At 45.9% G+C, this 17,032-nt stretch overlaps 1 protein-coding gene across 1 annotated transcript in view; it reads right to left on the reverse strand.

The window, feature by feature from the left end:
• Positions 1-17,032, reverse strand: part of PLXNA1 (plexin A1) — a 161,732-nt gene that overhangs the window by 39,021 nt on the left and 105,679 nt on the right. The window contains exons 23-27 of the mRNA XM_036739649.1: positions 7,254-7,400; positions 5,908-6,067; positions 4,623-4,726; positions 1,609-1,705; positions 610-800 (exon numbers count right to left, since the gene is read on the reverse strand). Coding sequence (XP_036595544.1) covers positions 610-800; positions 1,609-1,705; positions 4,623-4,726; positions 5,908-6,067; positions 7,254-7,400 — 699 coding nt within the window. The remainder of the gene's footprint in view (positions 1-609; positions 801-1,608; positions 1,706-4,622; positions 4,727-5,907; positions 6,068-7,253; positions 7,401-17,032) is intronic.

Below are 17,032 nucleotides of genomic sequence, written 5' to 3' on the forward strand. Positions count from 1 at the left end.
TGCGTGTGCATGTGTGTGATTTCTGCTGGATTCTTCTGGAAAAGACCCATGCAATGTGTTGATTTAATAAGTGGTGAGCTCATGATGGACTGCTTTAATAAGTGGTGAGCCTTCCATCAATGAAAGTATTTAAGAAGAGGCTAAATGGCAACTTTTCAGGAATGCAATAACAGGAATTTCTGACTTGGGCTAGATGCTTGACAGGATGACTGACTTTGCGATCTCTTCCAACTCAAGATTCTATGTTCCTTGAGGGAACATGTCTTATACTTCTGTGTACTTTCTACTATATAATGCACCAAATTAGGTGTTTAATTCATGATTACTAATTAACAAGTTCAACTTGGGATCACTGGATTTGGAGCTGAAAGGGGTATCAGAGGTCATCTAGGCCAACCCCCTCTCTGGACAGATGGCAAAGCCAAGGCCCAGAGAGAAGAAGAGACTTGCCTAATTTCACACAATAAATAGAATCATAACCAGAATTCACACCCAGGTGTGCTGCCTCCAAAGCCAGTGTTAAAGCTGCCATTTGGGCAATGGCTCCCCGCAAAGTTTCAGCAAAGCCCTCAGTCATCCCTTCCCCAACACACAATCCCCAAGGGATACCTTTGTGGCCAGCAGCCTGGTCAGGTAGATCTCAGAGACCATCTTGCTGCCTCGGTCCCCTTCCCGCTGGTCTAAGTGGTCATGGTTCTTGACCAGGTGCCACAGCTTGGTGCCGCTCTCCAGGTCAGGTGTGATCATCGGGGTGCGCGAGCGCAGGCTGTCCGGACTGCTGGCGGTCCTGAGCATGCTCTCTGGTGGGGAAGGTGACACAGCATGGCATGACCCAACGTTATCCCCGACAAGCCTACGGGCCCCCATCAGGAGCCTCCCCACTTCCTATGCCCTCCTTTCGTGGGGATGCCATGTGGGCCCTCCAGCGGAGACTTGCCTGGCCTTAAGAACTATGGGAGAGTTTGCAGAAGGCTATAGTTATCTTCTACAAGAGCAAATTGGTAAAGGCTGGGCCCCAAACATCTCAAACACCCCCTAACAAGCAGATAATAAATAGCTTTATCATCCCTACTTTGGGGAACCTGTGATCTAACCAGTATGGGTTAGGCCACACTAGCGAAGACCCAAGCTTTTTTATCTTGCGAGAGTCTTGTTCGTGCCTTTCCATTAATTCTCCATAGACAACTCGCCCAAGGTATTGGTGACTTGCTTGGGATTCTTTTACTCTTTCATTGACACCAGAGAAACATGAAGGCTAGCTAACCATCAAACCTCATTTCCACCACATGCCAACCCGTACAATCATCTCAATCCTTCTGAAATCTATGAGTATTTCTAGCCTGTAGAATGTTTGGGGTAAGCAGCTCAATGATAAAGATGATGGCATTTACACATCACAAAGCACTTTATAAATATCATCTCATCTGACTCTCACAGCACCCCTGGGAGGTAGGTCCTCTTATCATCCCCATTTTTCAGTTGAGGAAACGGAGGCAGGTAAAAGTTAAGTAACTTGCCCAAGGTCAAGCAGCTAGTAAATGTCTGAGACTGGATTAGAATTCAGATGTACCCCATTCCAACCCTCTATGGGACCATCCATTCACTCACCGTATCTGCTGAGGGACTTTGTGAAGGTAGAAGAGTTGGAGATATTATAGGCAGAGTTCTGCTTGGGCACCAGGGCCACTGAGGAGCCATCGGTCACCTGTGGTCAGAAAGGCCAAGAGTCAGGCCCCTGCTTGGGCCAGCAAGTACACTAGCAGGGAGCCTTATGGCCAGGCAGCTCACTAGGTGGTTAGAATTTACTGCTTACCATTGCCTCCTCCCCACACTCCTGCTCACAGCAACAACACAATCCCGCAATAACTACTGTGTGGATTCTACCATGCTTCTCAGCGTTTGTGCCCTTCCCCATGGATTCTCATGACTCAGATCTTCACACAATTCTTTCAAGGCCCATAAGGGCTGTTCCCTCCGCCTGGGATGCCCTCCGCTGGCCTCCTATCTCTGTCTTTTGAAATCTCACATTGCCTTCACGGGCCCACTTAAATGGCACCTCCTTCATGAAGCTCCCCCAGCGGATGCCAGATCTCCCTCCTCTGAGCTCCCACAGCAATCTATGAGCTGTTTCTAGGGGCTGGTACCATTTTAATTTACACTGTTATGGTCTGTACACAAGCCTTATCTCCTCTACTTAATGTGACTTCCTGGAGGACAGGGACTCAGTCTTCTAAACATCACTGTACTGTCTCCCCGCCCCACCTCCCGAGGCTCTGTACACTCTGGGCTCTCAATATCTTTTTCTTTTTAAAAATACTATTTATTTTTAGCATTGCTTTTTTTTTTTAATTTTGAGTTGTAAATTCTTTTCCTCCCTCCAGCCCCTCCCTCAGCCATTGAGAAGGCAAGCAATATAATTTCAATTATACATGTGAAATCATGCAAAATATATTTCCATATTACCCATGTCACCAAAAAAAAAGCAACAAAAAACCGGCAAGAAAAATAAAGTAAAAAATGAGCCTCCTTCAATCTGTACTCAGCGTTCCTCTCTGGAGGTGGAGAGCGTTCTTCATCACGGGCCCTTCAGAACTGTCTTCAATCATTATATCTCAATGAAATTTTAATGAATGAATAAAAAAACCCCTGGAAGAGGGCTGGGGAACGATTAACATTCCCATTTTGCAGATGAAGGACCTGATATCCTCGAATGGAAGTCAGGAGATTTATGTCTGAGGCCTAGCTCTGCTGTGAACTTGTTGTATGACCTTGTACGGGCCTCTCACAAACTATTCCAGTCAATACCTATTGAGCATTTAAAATAGTAGTAGGAGTGGTGGTGGTAGTGGCGGTGGGGGTGGTGGTAGAGGAGATGGTGGTGGTGGAGGAGGTGGTGGAGGTGATGGTGGTGGAGGAGGTGGTGGTAGTGGTGGGGGTGATAGTTAGTAATAACATTTATATCATAGTTTAAAGAGTTTTATGTTTTATCTCATCTAATCCTCCCAACAACGCTGAGAGGTAGAGGGTGTTATTATCTCCATTTATATATGAAGAGAAAACAAGCCCCAGAGAAGTTAAAGGACGAGCTAGGGTCACACAGCTCGTAAAAGTCTAAGGCAGGATTTGAATTCAGGTTTTCCTGATTCCAAGTCCAGTGCTCTGTGCACCATGACATCTAGAGGCCATCTGGTACGTACAAAGCACCAAGCAAACAGGGAGCGGTATAAGGGCAATGTGGCCCCCTTCCCCCCTCTACCTGCCTGAAGGACCTTATAACACATTGGAGGAATTAAGACAAGTGCAAAAATAATTACAATAAAAAGAAATAAGCATCATAGGAAAAGTACAAATAAAGCATCCTGACATTCAGAAAAGGCTCTGGGGATCAGGGAAGGCATGATGGAAGAGGGAGCAGCTGAGCTGGGTACTGGAAGGCGAGATAAATTTGCAACAGATGGAGGCAGGGGAGATTGCATTCCAGGTGCAGGGGTCATATGGAGTAAATGCAGAGATTCAGAAATGGGTAGGACAAATCTGGGGAACATCAAGGAGCCCAGATTGGCTGGGAATGAAGAGAGACAATGTTGGAGTAAGCCCTGACTGAAAACCAGGCTGTGGTGTTTGTATTCAACTCAATAAGAAACAGGGAGCTAAGGGAGGCGCTTGAGCAGGGGAGGGATGGGAATTTAGAAAAAATTACTCTGGAGGCACAAAAAGGCAAGATTAGCAGGGGAAGAGTCAAGGCAGAGAGGGAGGGGAGGGGGTTCTTGTAATAGGGAATGACAACTTGACCAACATAAGGGAAGGGGATCTAAAGAAGGGGGTGGATGTTGAGAAATACTGCAGAAAAAGAACTCACAGGCTGAGTGGAATGAGCTCTAATTTCCTTTTCACTGGATGATAGCTATGGTCTCACTTCCAGCTCTAACATTCTGTGTTCTAAGGTTCCTCTCCCTGCTCTGACATTCTGTGTTCTAAGGCCCCTCCCAGCTCTGACATTGTGTTCTCAGGTCCTTTTGAACTGACATTCTGTGTTCTAAGGCCCCTCCCAGCTCTGACATTGTGTTCTCAGGTCCTTTTGAACTGACATTCTGTGTTCTAAGGTCCCTTCCAGTTCTGACACTGTGTTCTCATCTCCTTAACTCTGACATTGTGTGTTTTGAGGTCCCCCTCAGCTCTGACATTCTGTGTTCTAAGGTCCCATTGAGTTCTCACCTAACATTTTATGTTCTAAGCTTCCTTCGCTCTGATATTCTATGTTCTCAGACTCCTCCTATTCCTAATTTCTTTGAATCTATGCCATGAACCTATCCAAGGTCAGTTAATGGTGAAACCTGGACTAGAACCTTCCCTATTCCCCTCGACAGCTGCACAGAAGCAGAGCCCATGCCTACAATCCAGCCTCTTAATCATATGCCCGAGGGGCAGCCACCCAGAGAGAAGCCTGCGAGGAAGATGAGCCAATTCTAGAGAGTGTTCGTGTGTTCCCTCCTCCCTGTGCCTAGGTCTTTGAGCAGCCTCTAGTCCTACATGCCGAGGACAGGCATGCCTAAGACACGTCCCTTAACGTGATTCTTTACAGAGATGCCAAGGATGCTGCCAGGCCAAGTCTGAGGCCTCACCTGATAATGCGCCAGGGTATTCAGTCTCTTCCAGTCATTGTCTATCTTGGTGGTCACATCCTCGTCCTGCAGGATGATTCTGGCCATTCGGCCCTGGCGCCACTCTAGACAAGGGGACGAAAGTAAGGGGAAGGTTGATGTCCAGGCAGAGTTAGTGATTCAATAAGCAAAAGTCATGGAAGCTGGGAGCGGGTCTTCTGTTCTCAGCCACTCCTGATCAGGGGCTTCCTGAGACAAGGCAGGAGAGGGAACTGAGGCAAAGGGCTGGCATTCCTGACCCTGTAGCCAGAAGGCTTTCATGACACCACACAGATGGGCAGGGGAGGGCTGGCAACATGAGCCCTTCCCCTTCTGGGGGGCATAATGCTGGGAAATTACCATGGACATATTCCACCTAGAAAGCATTCCACCTAGAAAGGATGCCTGGGAGAGAGAGGCCCAGCTCAGGCCCCATCAAGACATGACTGTCTCTGACATCCATTCCAGAGCACAGCAAATTAAGCATCCCCAAGTCCCAGGTGAGAAAGATAAAACGGGCATAGAGTGCTTGAGGGGAAGGAAGGCTGGTCTGGGAGTCTGAAATGACGTCTATCATTGACCGTCCAAGGGAGCCGGGGTAAGTCATTTGGCCCAACAATGCCTCTGTTGCCTCACCTGTAAAATAAGGGGGCTGTGTTGGATGTCTCTGACATCCCTTAAAGCTCTAAATGTGTGATTCTGAGACCTGTTGTTTTGTGAGGAGGGTGAGCTCAGAAACCACTGCCTCACAGGGGCTGTGTCTGCACCCTCCCTTGTATCCCCAGAGTAGAGACTACAGGGCTGGACACAAACTAGTCATGCCTCTGCACCTTTGGCCATGCTGAGCCCCCTGAGCCTCCCTTTAAATCTTGCACATCACATAAGGTTCAGCTCAGGTCCCACCTCATTGCTGAAGCCTTCCTTGGCCTGCTCTGAATCTTCCTTCCTTGAGATTATTAAAGTAATTTTCACTTATACCATATAATTCAGCACTGGACTCTAACCCCATGAGTATTATGTCCCCAAGACATCCTCCTGGGCATCACCTGATTTCTGGGGACCAAAGAGGTTGGGTTAGGGGCTGCCTCAGCCCCACCCTACACTCTGGGTTTATAGGGCCCCAGAATCTACAAGGCCCTGTTGGGGTACTCTCCAGACCCCTCCCTCACAGGCTTCTGGTCCTCCGGAGAAACATGCAGCTGCCAGCTGTCCCAGAACCTGGAATCTCTAACCCACCCCACTTGGACCCTGCTGGTCTCTGGCTCACCCAGGTCCATGTCCCCAGCCTTGGGTCTCTGGGAGTATGGAACACCCTTGTAAACAGCATCCAGCAGCTTCTCCTTCACTTGGGTGATGGTGTCACAGTTCAGCACCTTGACAGGGATCTCCGGGGCATTCTCATTCTCTGGATTCACACAGTTCAGTGTCTGGATTGGGGCAGAGAATGGAGAAAGAGGCAAGGCATTGAGGGCAGGAAGGGCAATCTCTGGAGGACCCTGGCCAATGGAAGGTCCACTTTTTTCTCATCTACGGCAGCTGTCACTGCTCTCCCTGCATACTGCCCCTCCTGGCCCAGGACAGCAGGAAAGGATACTGGCCCACAAGATTAAAAAGGGTCCAGTCATTTCAGACCCAGCCCACCACTCAGCAAATGGACTTTAAAGGTCACATGAAGGGAGAAAATACCAATGAGAAAGACAGAATGCCTTTCAACTCCCACAGCTGTTATCACGGGCTAGTCTCTTGACGGGCCACTTAATCATATACTATCTCAAACACTAGGAGGTCACATGGTGTTGTGGGAAGAGGAGACAATTCAGGGTCAGGAGATCACAGTCTGAGTCCTAGGTCTGTGATTTGTTGGCTACAGGTGCTCAATAAATGCCCTGCCTCCCTCATAAGGTGCTCAAAGGATCAAATGAGATCCTGGAGACATGAATGCTTGATGACTTGTAAAACATTAGACACAGAAGATCATAAAGCAGATTTAGACTTTAGAGGCCACTCAGTCCGATCCCCTAATTTTGTAGAATTAAGGTTCACAACTAGGGACACAACTAGGAGGTGACTGAGGCAAGATGTGGACCAAGGTGTACCCACTACATCATAGCGCCTCTCAAAGATGTGCGTTACTGTTCTTTAATCATGTAACCTAGGTGAGTTTTGTCTCCTGTGTCTTCTTCCCCTGTAAATACTCTGCCTTGCTTGGCAAAGGGCTGGGCCCAAGGCATTTTCTCTGGGAATTTTGATGAATAGGTATCAAACTCTTGGCTGGACTTTGAAAACTCCAAGGGGGTAAGAGAGACCTGGAAATCCCAGATGACAAAAAGGACCCAGGTATGTGAGACGGACCCATGGAGAGATGTAGAAGGGAGCCCAAATGTGGGCAGTCACTTTAAAGTAGCCACGTCCAGTGCTGGGGATGACCCGAGAGCCCTTGGGAGACCCTGCGTGGGGAGGTTGCCACACATGCCCCAAAGCCCTCTTTCTCCTCCCTACCACCCCCCCCCCCGACAAGCCTTCAGGGCCAATCAGGACCCCTCAGGACAATGCAGATGGCCACCTTTAGGCCAAAAGGGCCTAGTGGGAAAGCTAAGGCTGAGCCTGACTCACCAGCATCTTGTAGTCGATCTGCTGGCGGATGAGTTTGTCTTCACTCAAAGAGTAGCGGGCCTCCCCAGTGATGGCATCAATAGGACCTTTCTCCATCTGCTGCTTGATTGCACAATACAGCATGAAGAGAGGCTCACCTGCACACTCCTGAGGTTGGAGGAGAACACAGAAAGGAACATTGGTCAAGGAAGAGTGTCCAGCAAGAGACTCGTACAACTTTCCTGGTGGGGGCAATTCGAGAACTGGGCACCATCCCAAACCAAGCAGACGAGCTCCATGAGGAATCTTGAGAGTCTTACCTCCACCAGGAAGCCCACCCAGATTGATCCATCTGCCACTGACCTGTCCCATCTCTGAATTCCTACACAGCCCTTATCCATCCGAACCACATGTTTATCATCTCATACACTGCTTTGCTTTTTTTAATATTTTATTTTTTCCACAATTACATGTAAAAACACTTTTAACATTCTTTTCTAAAATTTTGAATTCCAAATTCTTCCCCTCCCCCCTGCCCCATCCCCATTGCGAAGACAAGCAATTTGATGTAGGTTACACATGTACATTCATACAAAACACATCTCCATAATATACTGCTTTCCTAATGTTTCAACAGTATGACATACTATCTCCCATCAATAGCCCACTATACGGACTGTGCCCTGTGTCTATGGTGCACTCTTGCCTCACCTCCACTCCTCTGAATCCCCAGCATGCTCCAAAGCTCAGCTCAAACACCCCCTCTCACACGAGGCCTTCCTGAATGCCCCACCAGCGAGCACCTCTCCCTTCCCTGCCAAAGTTACTTTGTCAATATTCTATGTCTATTTCTCCATGTACATGGAGTGTAAGCTTTTTGAGGGCAGATGCTGTTTCATTTTTGTCACTGTACCCCAAGGGCCTAGCACAGTGCCTAGGATAGAGGTGCTAAATCAAAACTTGTTGATGGTTTGACTAAGGTACACGACCTGTGCTTGCCCAACACAGCCAGGAGGCCTCTGTCATTGCTTTATCACAACTAGCCCTTGGCACAGGGTTGAATGTATATTATTCCTATGCTGTTCCCACTGCCTGGAATCCTATGCTCCTCTTGCCCTTGCCCCCACTTCTTAGCCCAGTCTCTACCTCTCCAGATACTATCCACCCTTCGAGATCCAGCTCAGCTCCACCCTCTCTGTGAAGCCTTCAAGATTTCTGCTTCCTCCAGCATCCTCCAGAACATTTTATCTGCCTGGCATAACAATGCACCTGATTCTGTGCTGCCTTATAAAGTCAACTCTGCATCATCTCCCCTCTGGGATTCCCTCTCTGTGTTACGGAGTTTGTCATGAGCACCAGATGAAATTATGTGGGGAGGGGAAGGGCAAGAAGAGGGTCTGGACCTGGATTTGATCCATGGATGGAACTCCCAGCAGGACAACTTCTTCCACTCAATGAAGGTCAGCAACTCATGTAAAACTTTTTGAGAGAGAAAGTCACCTAAGGTACTGAAAGGCCGTGGAAAGATTCAAACTCAGGTGTTCCTGACTCTCAGTCCAGATTACTCTCGATGAGCTGTGTGGCTCATCATCCAATGAAATCACATATGCAAAATGCTCCGTAAAGTGTAATGTGTTTATGTAACCTGTATCAAACTGTTTACCATCTTAGCGAGTGGGAAGGTGAAGGAGGGAGGAGGAAAACTGAGAACTCAAAATTTAAAAATGAACATCAAAACGTCTTTACATGTAATTGGAAAAATAAAATACAATTTTAAAGGTAAGTGATATAAACATGAAACTTATCAATAAAATTTTTAAAAATAAAAAAATTGTAATGGGTTACAGTGGCACTTATTCATCTTATTATGAGATGAAAGTTCCTTGAGGGCAGGGCCAGGCTGTCTTGCTTTTCTACACATTGCTTCAGTGCCCAGCACAGGGTTGGCACATGAAATCACCAACATGGCTTAGATGTATTGAGCATCTTGTCCACCATACAAGGAGGCAGAAGAGATAGTCTCTGCTTCCAAGGAGCATTTGAATCAATTCAATTCAGAGGCAGCAGCTGGGTGTCATGTACAGATCTGGCTGTCAGAAAGATCTGGTTTCAAATTCCATCTCTGATAGTTTAACTTGTGTGACCTTGGACAAGTCACATAATTCTCTCTGTGGCTTAGTTTATTCATCTGTAAAATAAGGATGAGACCTGACCTCTAAGATCCTTTCCAGTTAAAAACCTGTGACTTGGTTGACTAAATTGGGAATTCCATTTAATATTTCTATAAACATATTTACGTTTCTATAAATATATTTATGTATTTATATTTCTATAAATGTATTTGTTCCTATAAGTATATTTATATTATATAAATGTATTTGTTTTTATAAGTCTATATACTTATTTATATTTCTATAAATTTGTTTCTATAAGTATATTTACTTATATATGTATTTGTTTTTATAAGTCTTTATATAAATATTTATATAAATGTTTTTGTCTGAGTCTATGTAAATATTCATATAAATGTTTTTCTGTTTCTATAAGTCTATTTATATAAATATTTATTTACATTTCTATAAGTATATATAAATATTTATCCATCTTTATATTTTGTGTGAGTGGCCCAGCGTAAGGGGCTATGAGTATAAAGTAATCAGTGGTATAGGAACCACTAAAGCAGCGAGAGCTGATCGCGACCATGAAGACATGAGCCTGAGACATTCAGCAGTCATGTTCAACAAACACCTGTCGCTTGACTATGTGACGACAGGATGATGTGGAATTAAGGGAAGTGGTCTGGGGGTCCTAGAGGACCCCAGTCACATTCCTGGCTCTGGAAGGTTTCAGGCCTTAGACAGACTGCTTACTCTCCCTCGGGCTCCACATCCCCCTGGGTGATTTCTGGGGTCTTTTCAAGCACTAGAGGCAATCCCAAGCAATGGCCATGAGGCCTGGTCTCACCAGGGAAAGAGCCAGCTATGCTGCGGCCCCTGCTCGCGGTTGGGTCTGCCCACTTGGAGGTCCAGCTGAGACAGAATCTCCAAGTGGACCTCCCTGCTTTCCCACTCAGGGATGGAGGGTGGGCAGCAAAGTGGGCAAAGGAGGATTTTTAGTGAGAAGGCGGCAGGGAAGTTCCAATAGCCTCTTCCCTCCTCCTCGGCCACCTTACAAATAAATTGTCCTTTGGACCAAAGTGCACTGCTCCCCCTGTCACCATATGCTGTTAGCATCTCGTTAGCATCTGCGGTAATTAAAGAGACAGCTGCTAACGAGCAGGAGCATGCATATATCATCCCGAGACCTTCCGACAACACGCCTGTCTTTGAAATTATGTTTCATTTGCAAACTCGGCTTCATTAAGTCAGCTTCGGGAGAGGGGGAAAAAAGGGCGAGGGAGAAAGGGAGAGCAAGGAAGACGACCCAATTTGGAGCCTGGGAGCTGCTCATTAATAGCTGTCTCTCATCCTGGAAGATGCAAAAGCAAAAATAAAGACCGCAAAGGCAAACGGCCTTGTAAGCCATCGTCCTGCAGAACCAAACGTCTGCCTCTGCCTTTCATGTCCCTACCCCTCTGCCTTCCTGCTCTGATCTCGGAATGGACAGGAGTCACGTCCTCCAAGGCTCAGGCACTAGGAGGCCGTGCCCTGGTCAAAGCTGGGGGTGGGGCAGGGAGAGATAAGGGGAGACCCATCGAAGTGGAGATTTGAAAAGGGCAGGCCCAGCCTCCCTGACAACCCGAGAATCTGTCCTAGCTATGGGGAGCATGGGCTGTGTGACCTGAAGTCACATCTCTCTGAGCCTCAGTTTCCTCATGTGTAAAATGAAGAAGCTGGACTCAATACATGAACTTCAAGTAAATCCCTCTGAATGCCATGGTTCTACATCATTTCACTGAGCTCAGTTTTCTAATCTGTAAAATGGAGATAATTCCAACTTGTTTACCCAAGAAGGCTGTTGTCAGGGACAATGGGAGGCAAAATACGTAAATTCTCTGTAAAACATGAAGCATAACATAAATGTTACTTCTCCTCATCCAAGGGGCTTTATCCTCCCATGCTTTACCCTACCTAAATCAGAGCTTACTTCTTCCATGATGTCCTCCCTGATATGCTGAGAATCACGAGACCCAGGTTCTGCTCCTAGCTTGGATGCTGATTAGCTGTGTCACCTTGGACACTCCAGACCTCGATTCCCTCATCAACACAGTGAAGAGCATAGACAAGATGGGGGAGGGGCCTCTTAAGCTTTTTTGTGTCCTGGACCTCCACCCCAACCCGAGTCTGATGAAACATATGGACCCTTTTCAGGATACTTTTAAATGCATAACACTCATGGGATTGCACAGGAAACCAGACATGGCGAAACGGTTACCAAAATAGTTTTAAAAAAAAAAACAAAGTTCATAGACCCAAGATTAACAATCCTGTAACTAAAATTATTTTTACAGTTTGTTACTGCTCTGACATTTTATGTTCTAAAGTCTCCTTCGACTCTAACAATCTATTTCCTAACATTCTATAGAATGTTCTAAGGCCCTTTCCATCTCTTACATTCCATGTTCTAAGGCTCCTTCCACTTCTAACATCCCATGTTCTAAGGTCCTTCCATCTCTAACATTCTATATTCTAAAGCTCCTTGTACCTCTAACATTCCATGTTCTAAGGTCCTTTCCATCTCTGACATTCCATGTTCTAAAGCTCCTCCCATCTCTAACATTCCATGTTCTATAGTTCCTCCCATCTCTGACACTCCATCTTCTAAAGCTCCTTCCATCTCTGACATTCCATGTTCTAGAGCTCCTTCCACCTCTAACATCCCATGTTCTAAGGTCCTTTCCATCTCTGACATTCCCTGTTCTAAAGCTCCTCCCATCTCTAACATCCCATGTTCTAAAGCTCCTCCCATCTCTAACATTCCATGTTCTAAGGTCCTTTCCATCTCTGACATTCCATGTTCTAAAGTTCCTCCCATCTCTGACATTCCATGTTCTAAGGCCCTTTCCATCTGTGACACTCCATCTTCTAAAGCTCCTTCCATCTCTAATATTCCTTGTTCTAAAACTCCTTCCATCTCTAACATCCCATGTTCTAAGGTCCTTTCCATCTCTGACACTCCATCTTCTAAAGCTCCTCCCATCTCTGACATTCCATGTTCTAAAGCTCCTTCCACCTCTAACATTCCATGTTCTAAGGTCCTTTCCATCTCTGACATTCCCTGTTCTAAAGCTCCTCCCATCTCTAACATCCCATGTTCTAAAGCTCCTCCCATCTCTAACATTCCATGTTCTAAGGTCCTTCCATCTCTAACATTCTACATTCTAAAGCTCCTTGTACCTCTAACATTCCATGTTCTAAGGTCCTTTCCATCTCTGACATTCCATGTTCTAAAGCTCCTCCCATCTCTAACATTCCATGTTCTATAGTTCCTCCCATCTCTGACACTCCATCTTCTAAAGCTCCTTCCATCTCTGACATTCCATGTTCTAGAGCTCCTTCCACTTCTAACATCCCATGTTCTAAGGTCCTTCCATCTCTAACATTCTATATTCTAAAGCTCCTTGTACCTCTAACATTCCATGTTCTAAGGTCCTTTCCATCTCTGACATTCCATGTTCTAAAGCTCCTCCCATCTCTAACATTCCATGTTCTATAGTTCCTCCCATCTCTGACACTCCATCTTCTAAAGCTCCTTCCATCTCTGACATTCCATGTTCTAGAGCTCCTTCCACCTCTAACATCCCATGTTCTAAGGTCCTTTCCATCTCTGACATTCCCTGTTCTAAAGCTCCTTCCATCTCTAACATCCCATGTTCTAAAGCTCCTCCCATCTCTAACATTCCATGTTCTAAGGTCCTTCCATCTCTAACATTCTATATTCTAAAGCTCCTTGCATCTCTAACATTCCATGTTCTAAGGTCCTTTCCATCTCTGACATTCCATGTTCTAAAGTTCCTCCCATCTCTGACATTCCATGTTCTAAGGCCCTTTCCATCTCTGACACTCCATCTTCTAAAGCACCTTCCATCTCTGACATTCCATGTTCTAGAGCTCCTTCCACCTCTAACATTCCATGTTCTAAGGTCCTTTCCATCTCTGACATTCCCTGTTCTAAAGCTCCTCCCATCTCTAACATTCCATGTTCTAAAGCTCCTCCCATCTCTGACATTTCATGTCCCAAAGCTCCTTCCACCTCTAACATTCCATGTTCTAAAGTCCTTTCCATCTCTGACATTCCATGTTCTATAGTTCCTCCAATCTCTGACATTTCATGTTTCTCTTCCATCTCTCTTATTCGATGTTCTAAAGTCTTTTCCTGTTCTGACATTCTATGATATCTTTTCTGGCTCGTACAGGCTATATCCTAAGGTCCCTTTGTTCCTATCTCATATTATTATGTTCCTATATTCTAAGGTCTGTATATCATATATAGCATAGTCTACATCCTCTATATTCCTATATTCTAAGGTTCCTTCTAGTTCTGGCATTCTATGTTATAATTTCCTGCCTAACTCTGACAGTCTGTATCCTAAGATCACTGCCCAATATGCCATGCTTTGAGGTTCTAGCATTCTATGTTCTAAGATCCCTCTATGTTCTGAGGTTTCTTAGAACAATCTATATATTACCCCTCAAATTACACCTGAGCATATTACTGCCACAAAACAACTTGCCGATCTTACTGAGAGAATTCAGTGATCCCTGAACTGCTGCCAATGCCAATGCCTCCTAGCACCCCCAGCCCTGGCCAGGAGCCGGCCTACCTGCTGCTCCTTCCCCATGAGCAGGGCCTCAGCCAAAGAACCCTGACTGCTCCAGCTTCCTACAGAGAGATGTCCCCAAGGCTGAGATCCATACACCTTATGCTGCTGGAGCTGAGGGATGCTAAGAAGTCCCTCCAGGTGAGGCCTACAAAGAAGGCTCGGGGGAGACCAGGATTGGGTACATGCATGTATAATCCATATTCTAAGGAAGTTCCCAAATTGGATATGCCTCCCATGGGAGCATTGAAATAATGTGGAGAGGCAGCCATCCCTGGCAACTCTCAGGCCCAAAACAAGGCCCACAGTTCCAGCTGGGCAACAGATGAGGCAACCACAGAGGACATGAGGAAGCAGACATTTGGGGTCAGCTCCACATGGCTCAGAGACCTGCCAGAGACAGAGACGAGGTAAGATAACCATCCCTGCAGTAATCAAAAGCAGCCTGGAGTTACCCTGCCAAAGTCACTCACATTCAGCGAAGTGCCCAGCGGTCCCGCCCTCCTACAGTAACTTCAATAATCCAATGGTTAACAACAACCCTTCCTTCTCGCTCCCCTAGTTGGCCCGTCCTGGTTTTCAAGGACAAGGGGGCGATGCTTGGGGAACAGGTGTGAGAAAATTAATTCAGTGGGGCAGAGCCGAAAGTAGAAAGAGCTCGGGACTAAAGAATTGGAAAATGAGATCAAGACCCAGCTCCATCACCTCCTGGCAGGCACCCGGGACAAGCAACCCCGGCTTCTCGCTTGGTCACAGTTTTCTATCTTTAAATTCAGCTAATAACACTCACATTGCCCACCTCTCAGGATATGCTAAGTAAAGAGCTTTGTAAAGTTAATTCAATCGATAAGGCCTTACACGTGCCAGGTACCATGCTAAATGAGTGGGACAAAACAAAATTTATCCTTGCCTTCAAAGAGCTCACACTCTAAAAGAGTGTGTGTGTGTGTGTGTGTGTGTGTATAACACACATTAATACATGAATAATATAAAGATCTAAATACTTCTATTATTAGACATTATCAATGATTATATTAATTCCACCATAATATTATTGATTATATTATTAGACATTATAAGTATCTAAATTACATAAATATGCCCACATATCAATGGTTTATTGATGTAGAATTTACTATACAAATATAACCCATATAATATGAATTGCATTACATAATTACACACACAGACCCACACTACACGATGAAGAAGCATGTGTTCCCTCCCTTCTTTCCACAAGTGGAGGGACTGAGGATGCGGCATACATTTTGCCGCTCAGGGTCCAAGGGCTCTCTTTCTCTTTCTTTTCTAATCTTCACTAAAAGGATTGCCCGCCCGCCCACCTGCTGGGAGATGAGGGAGTGATTAGTTTTTTTTTTTTTAAATGAGTGGACTAAGAACAAAAGAGATAATAAATATAGTATTTCCTAAATGGAGGCTCTCTACCCTGGGCTCTGGATCTAGTCAACATTTTTATCAGAGACTTGGATGAAGGGATAACTGGCATCTTTTGGAAATTTACAGATGACAAAAAGCTAGGGCGGAAGGGGGGAGAGGGAAAGAAAGGAGGAAAGGGAGAGGGAGAGAGGGGGAGGGGGAGAGAGAGAGAGAGAAAACACTAATGGTGGATGACAGAAATGGTATCCAAAAATATGTCAACAGAGAGAAGAAAGGGATGCATGCAATAAGATGGCATTTAATGGAGATAAATGTGCAGAAATGGGGAAAGCATGGCTAATCACATGAAAAAGAACCAGGGTTTTCAGTGAGCTGCCAGCTCAAAAGGAGTCAGCCAGACACCCTAAAAAAACCAGCACGGCCTTAAGTGTGTAATAAAAAGGCATCGTGTGCAGGATGAGGGGCCAGAAGCCCCTGCTGCATTTCACCCTGGTCGAGCCATCCTTGGGGCATTTGGGTCAAGTCTAGGGAGCCCGTTTGGGAAGAACACAGGCAAACAAACACACTGTCTTCAGAGGGTGAGGACCAGGACGGCTCATGGGCTCTGAGGATGAGCACTGAAAACTACCTGGGAGAAGAGAAGGCTGTGGAAAGGCTGGGAGAATGACCACTGTCTTGCAGTATTTGAATGGCTGGGATAAGGAAGTGGAATTCAGCTCCCTAGGTCCCAGAGGGCAGGACTAAGCCCAAAGGAGAAAGATTGAGGAGAGGCCTCCTAACTTCCCAGAGTGGAAGGGGCTGGCTCTGAAGGTAGTGAGCTTCGATTCATTTCCAGCCTCGGACTAGAGGCTGGATAGCCCCCTGGTGGGAAGAATGCAGAGGGCATGTCTAACCAGGTGACCGCCTTAAGGAAGAAGTCACGGCCCTATCCCAGCCTCCATTGTTGGAGTACAGGGTGTCCCTAAAGTCTGGACACATAGGCAAAAATGAAATGAATGGAATTTTCAACATTTTATTTATTTGGAATATTAACAGACCTTAGGCCCCTTGACTTCTTTTTCTCAGGTATGCTAAAGGAGAAGGTGTACTCGATGAAAATCACAGATGCAACACATTTGATTGAATGCATAAAGAGTGAATGTGCTAAAATTGATGGCAATGTGGAGTTACTGCATCGAGTTCATATGAATCTTGCAAAGTGCAACAACCTTCACATCACAAATGATGGAAATCATACTGAAGATGTTATCTGTTAATATTCCAATTAAATAAAATGTTGCTGAAAATTTCATTCATTTCTTGAAAATATGCACTTTCGCCTATGTGTCCAGACTTTAGAAATACCCTGTAGATGACTTCTGAAGTCCGTCCAGCTCCAGAGATACATAACCCTATGAAGCACATCCCTGTCAGATGAGTCTGTGACTGCACAACCACTTCCACTGTAGAACTATCCACTAACACCTGAGCTCCCAACATGCCTCACGAGCACTTCCCACTTGCCAGGTCCCAGGCAGGACTCGTTCTTTCCCCTCCAAACCCTCCTCCCTTCCAAACTTCCCTGTTTCTGTTGAGGGCACCACCCTCCTTCCAATCACCCACACCACCACCTGAGCATCATCCCCACAGCCCACACATCTAA

Source organism: Trichosurus vulpecula, chromosome 9, assembly GCF_011100635.1.
Source record: "Trichosurus vulpecula isolate mTriVul1 chromosome 9, mTriVul1.pri, whole genome shotgun sequence".
Lineage (NCBI taxonomy): Eukaryota > Metazoa > Chordata > Mammalia > Diprotodontia > Phalangeridae > Trichosurus > Trichosurus vulpecula.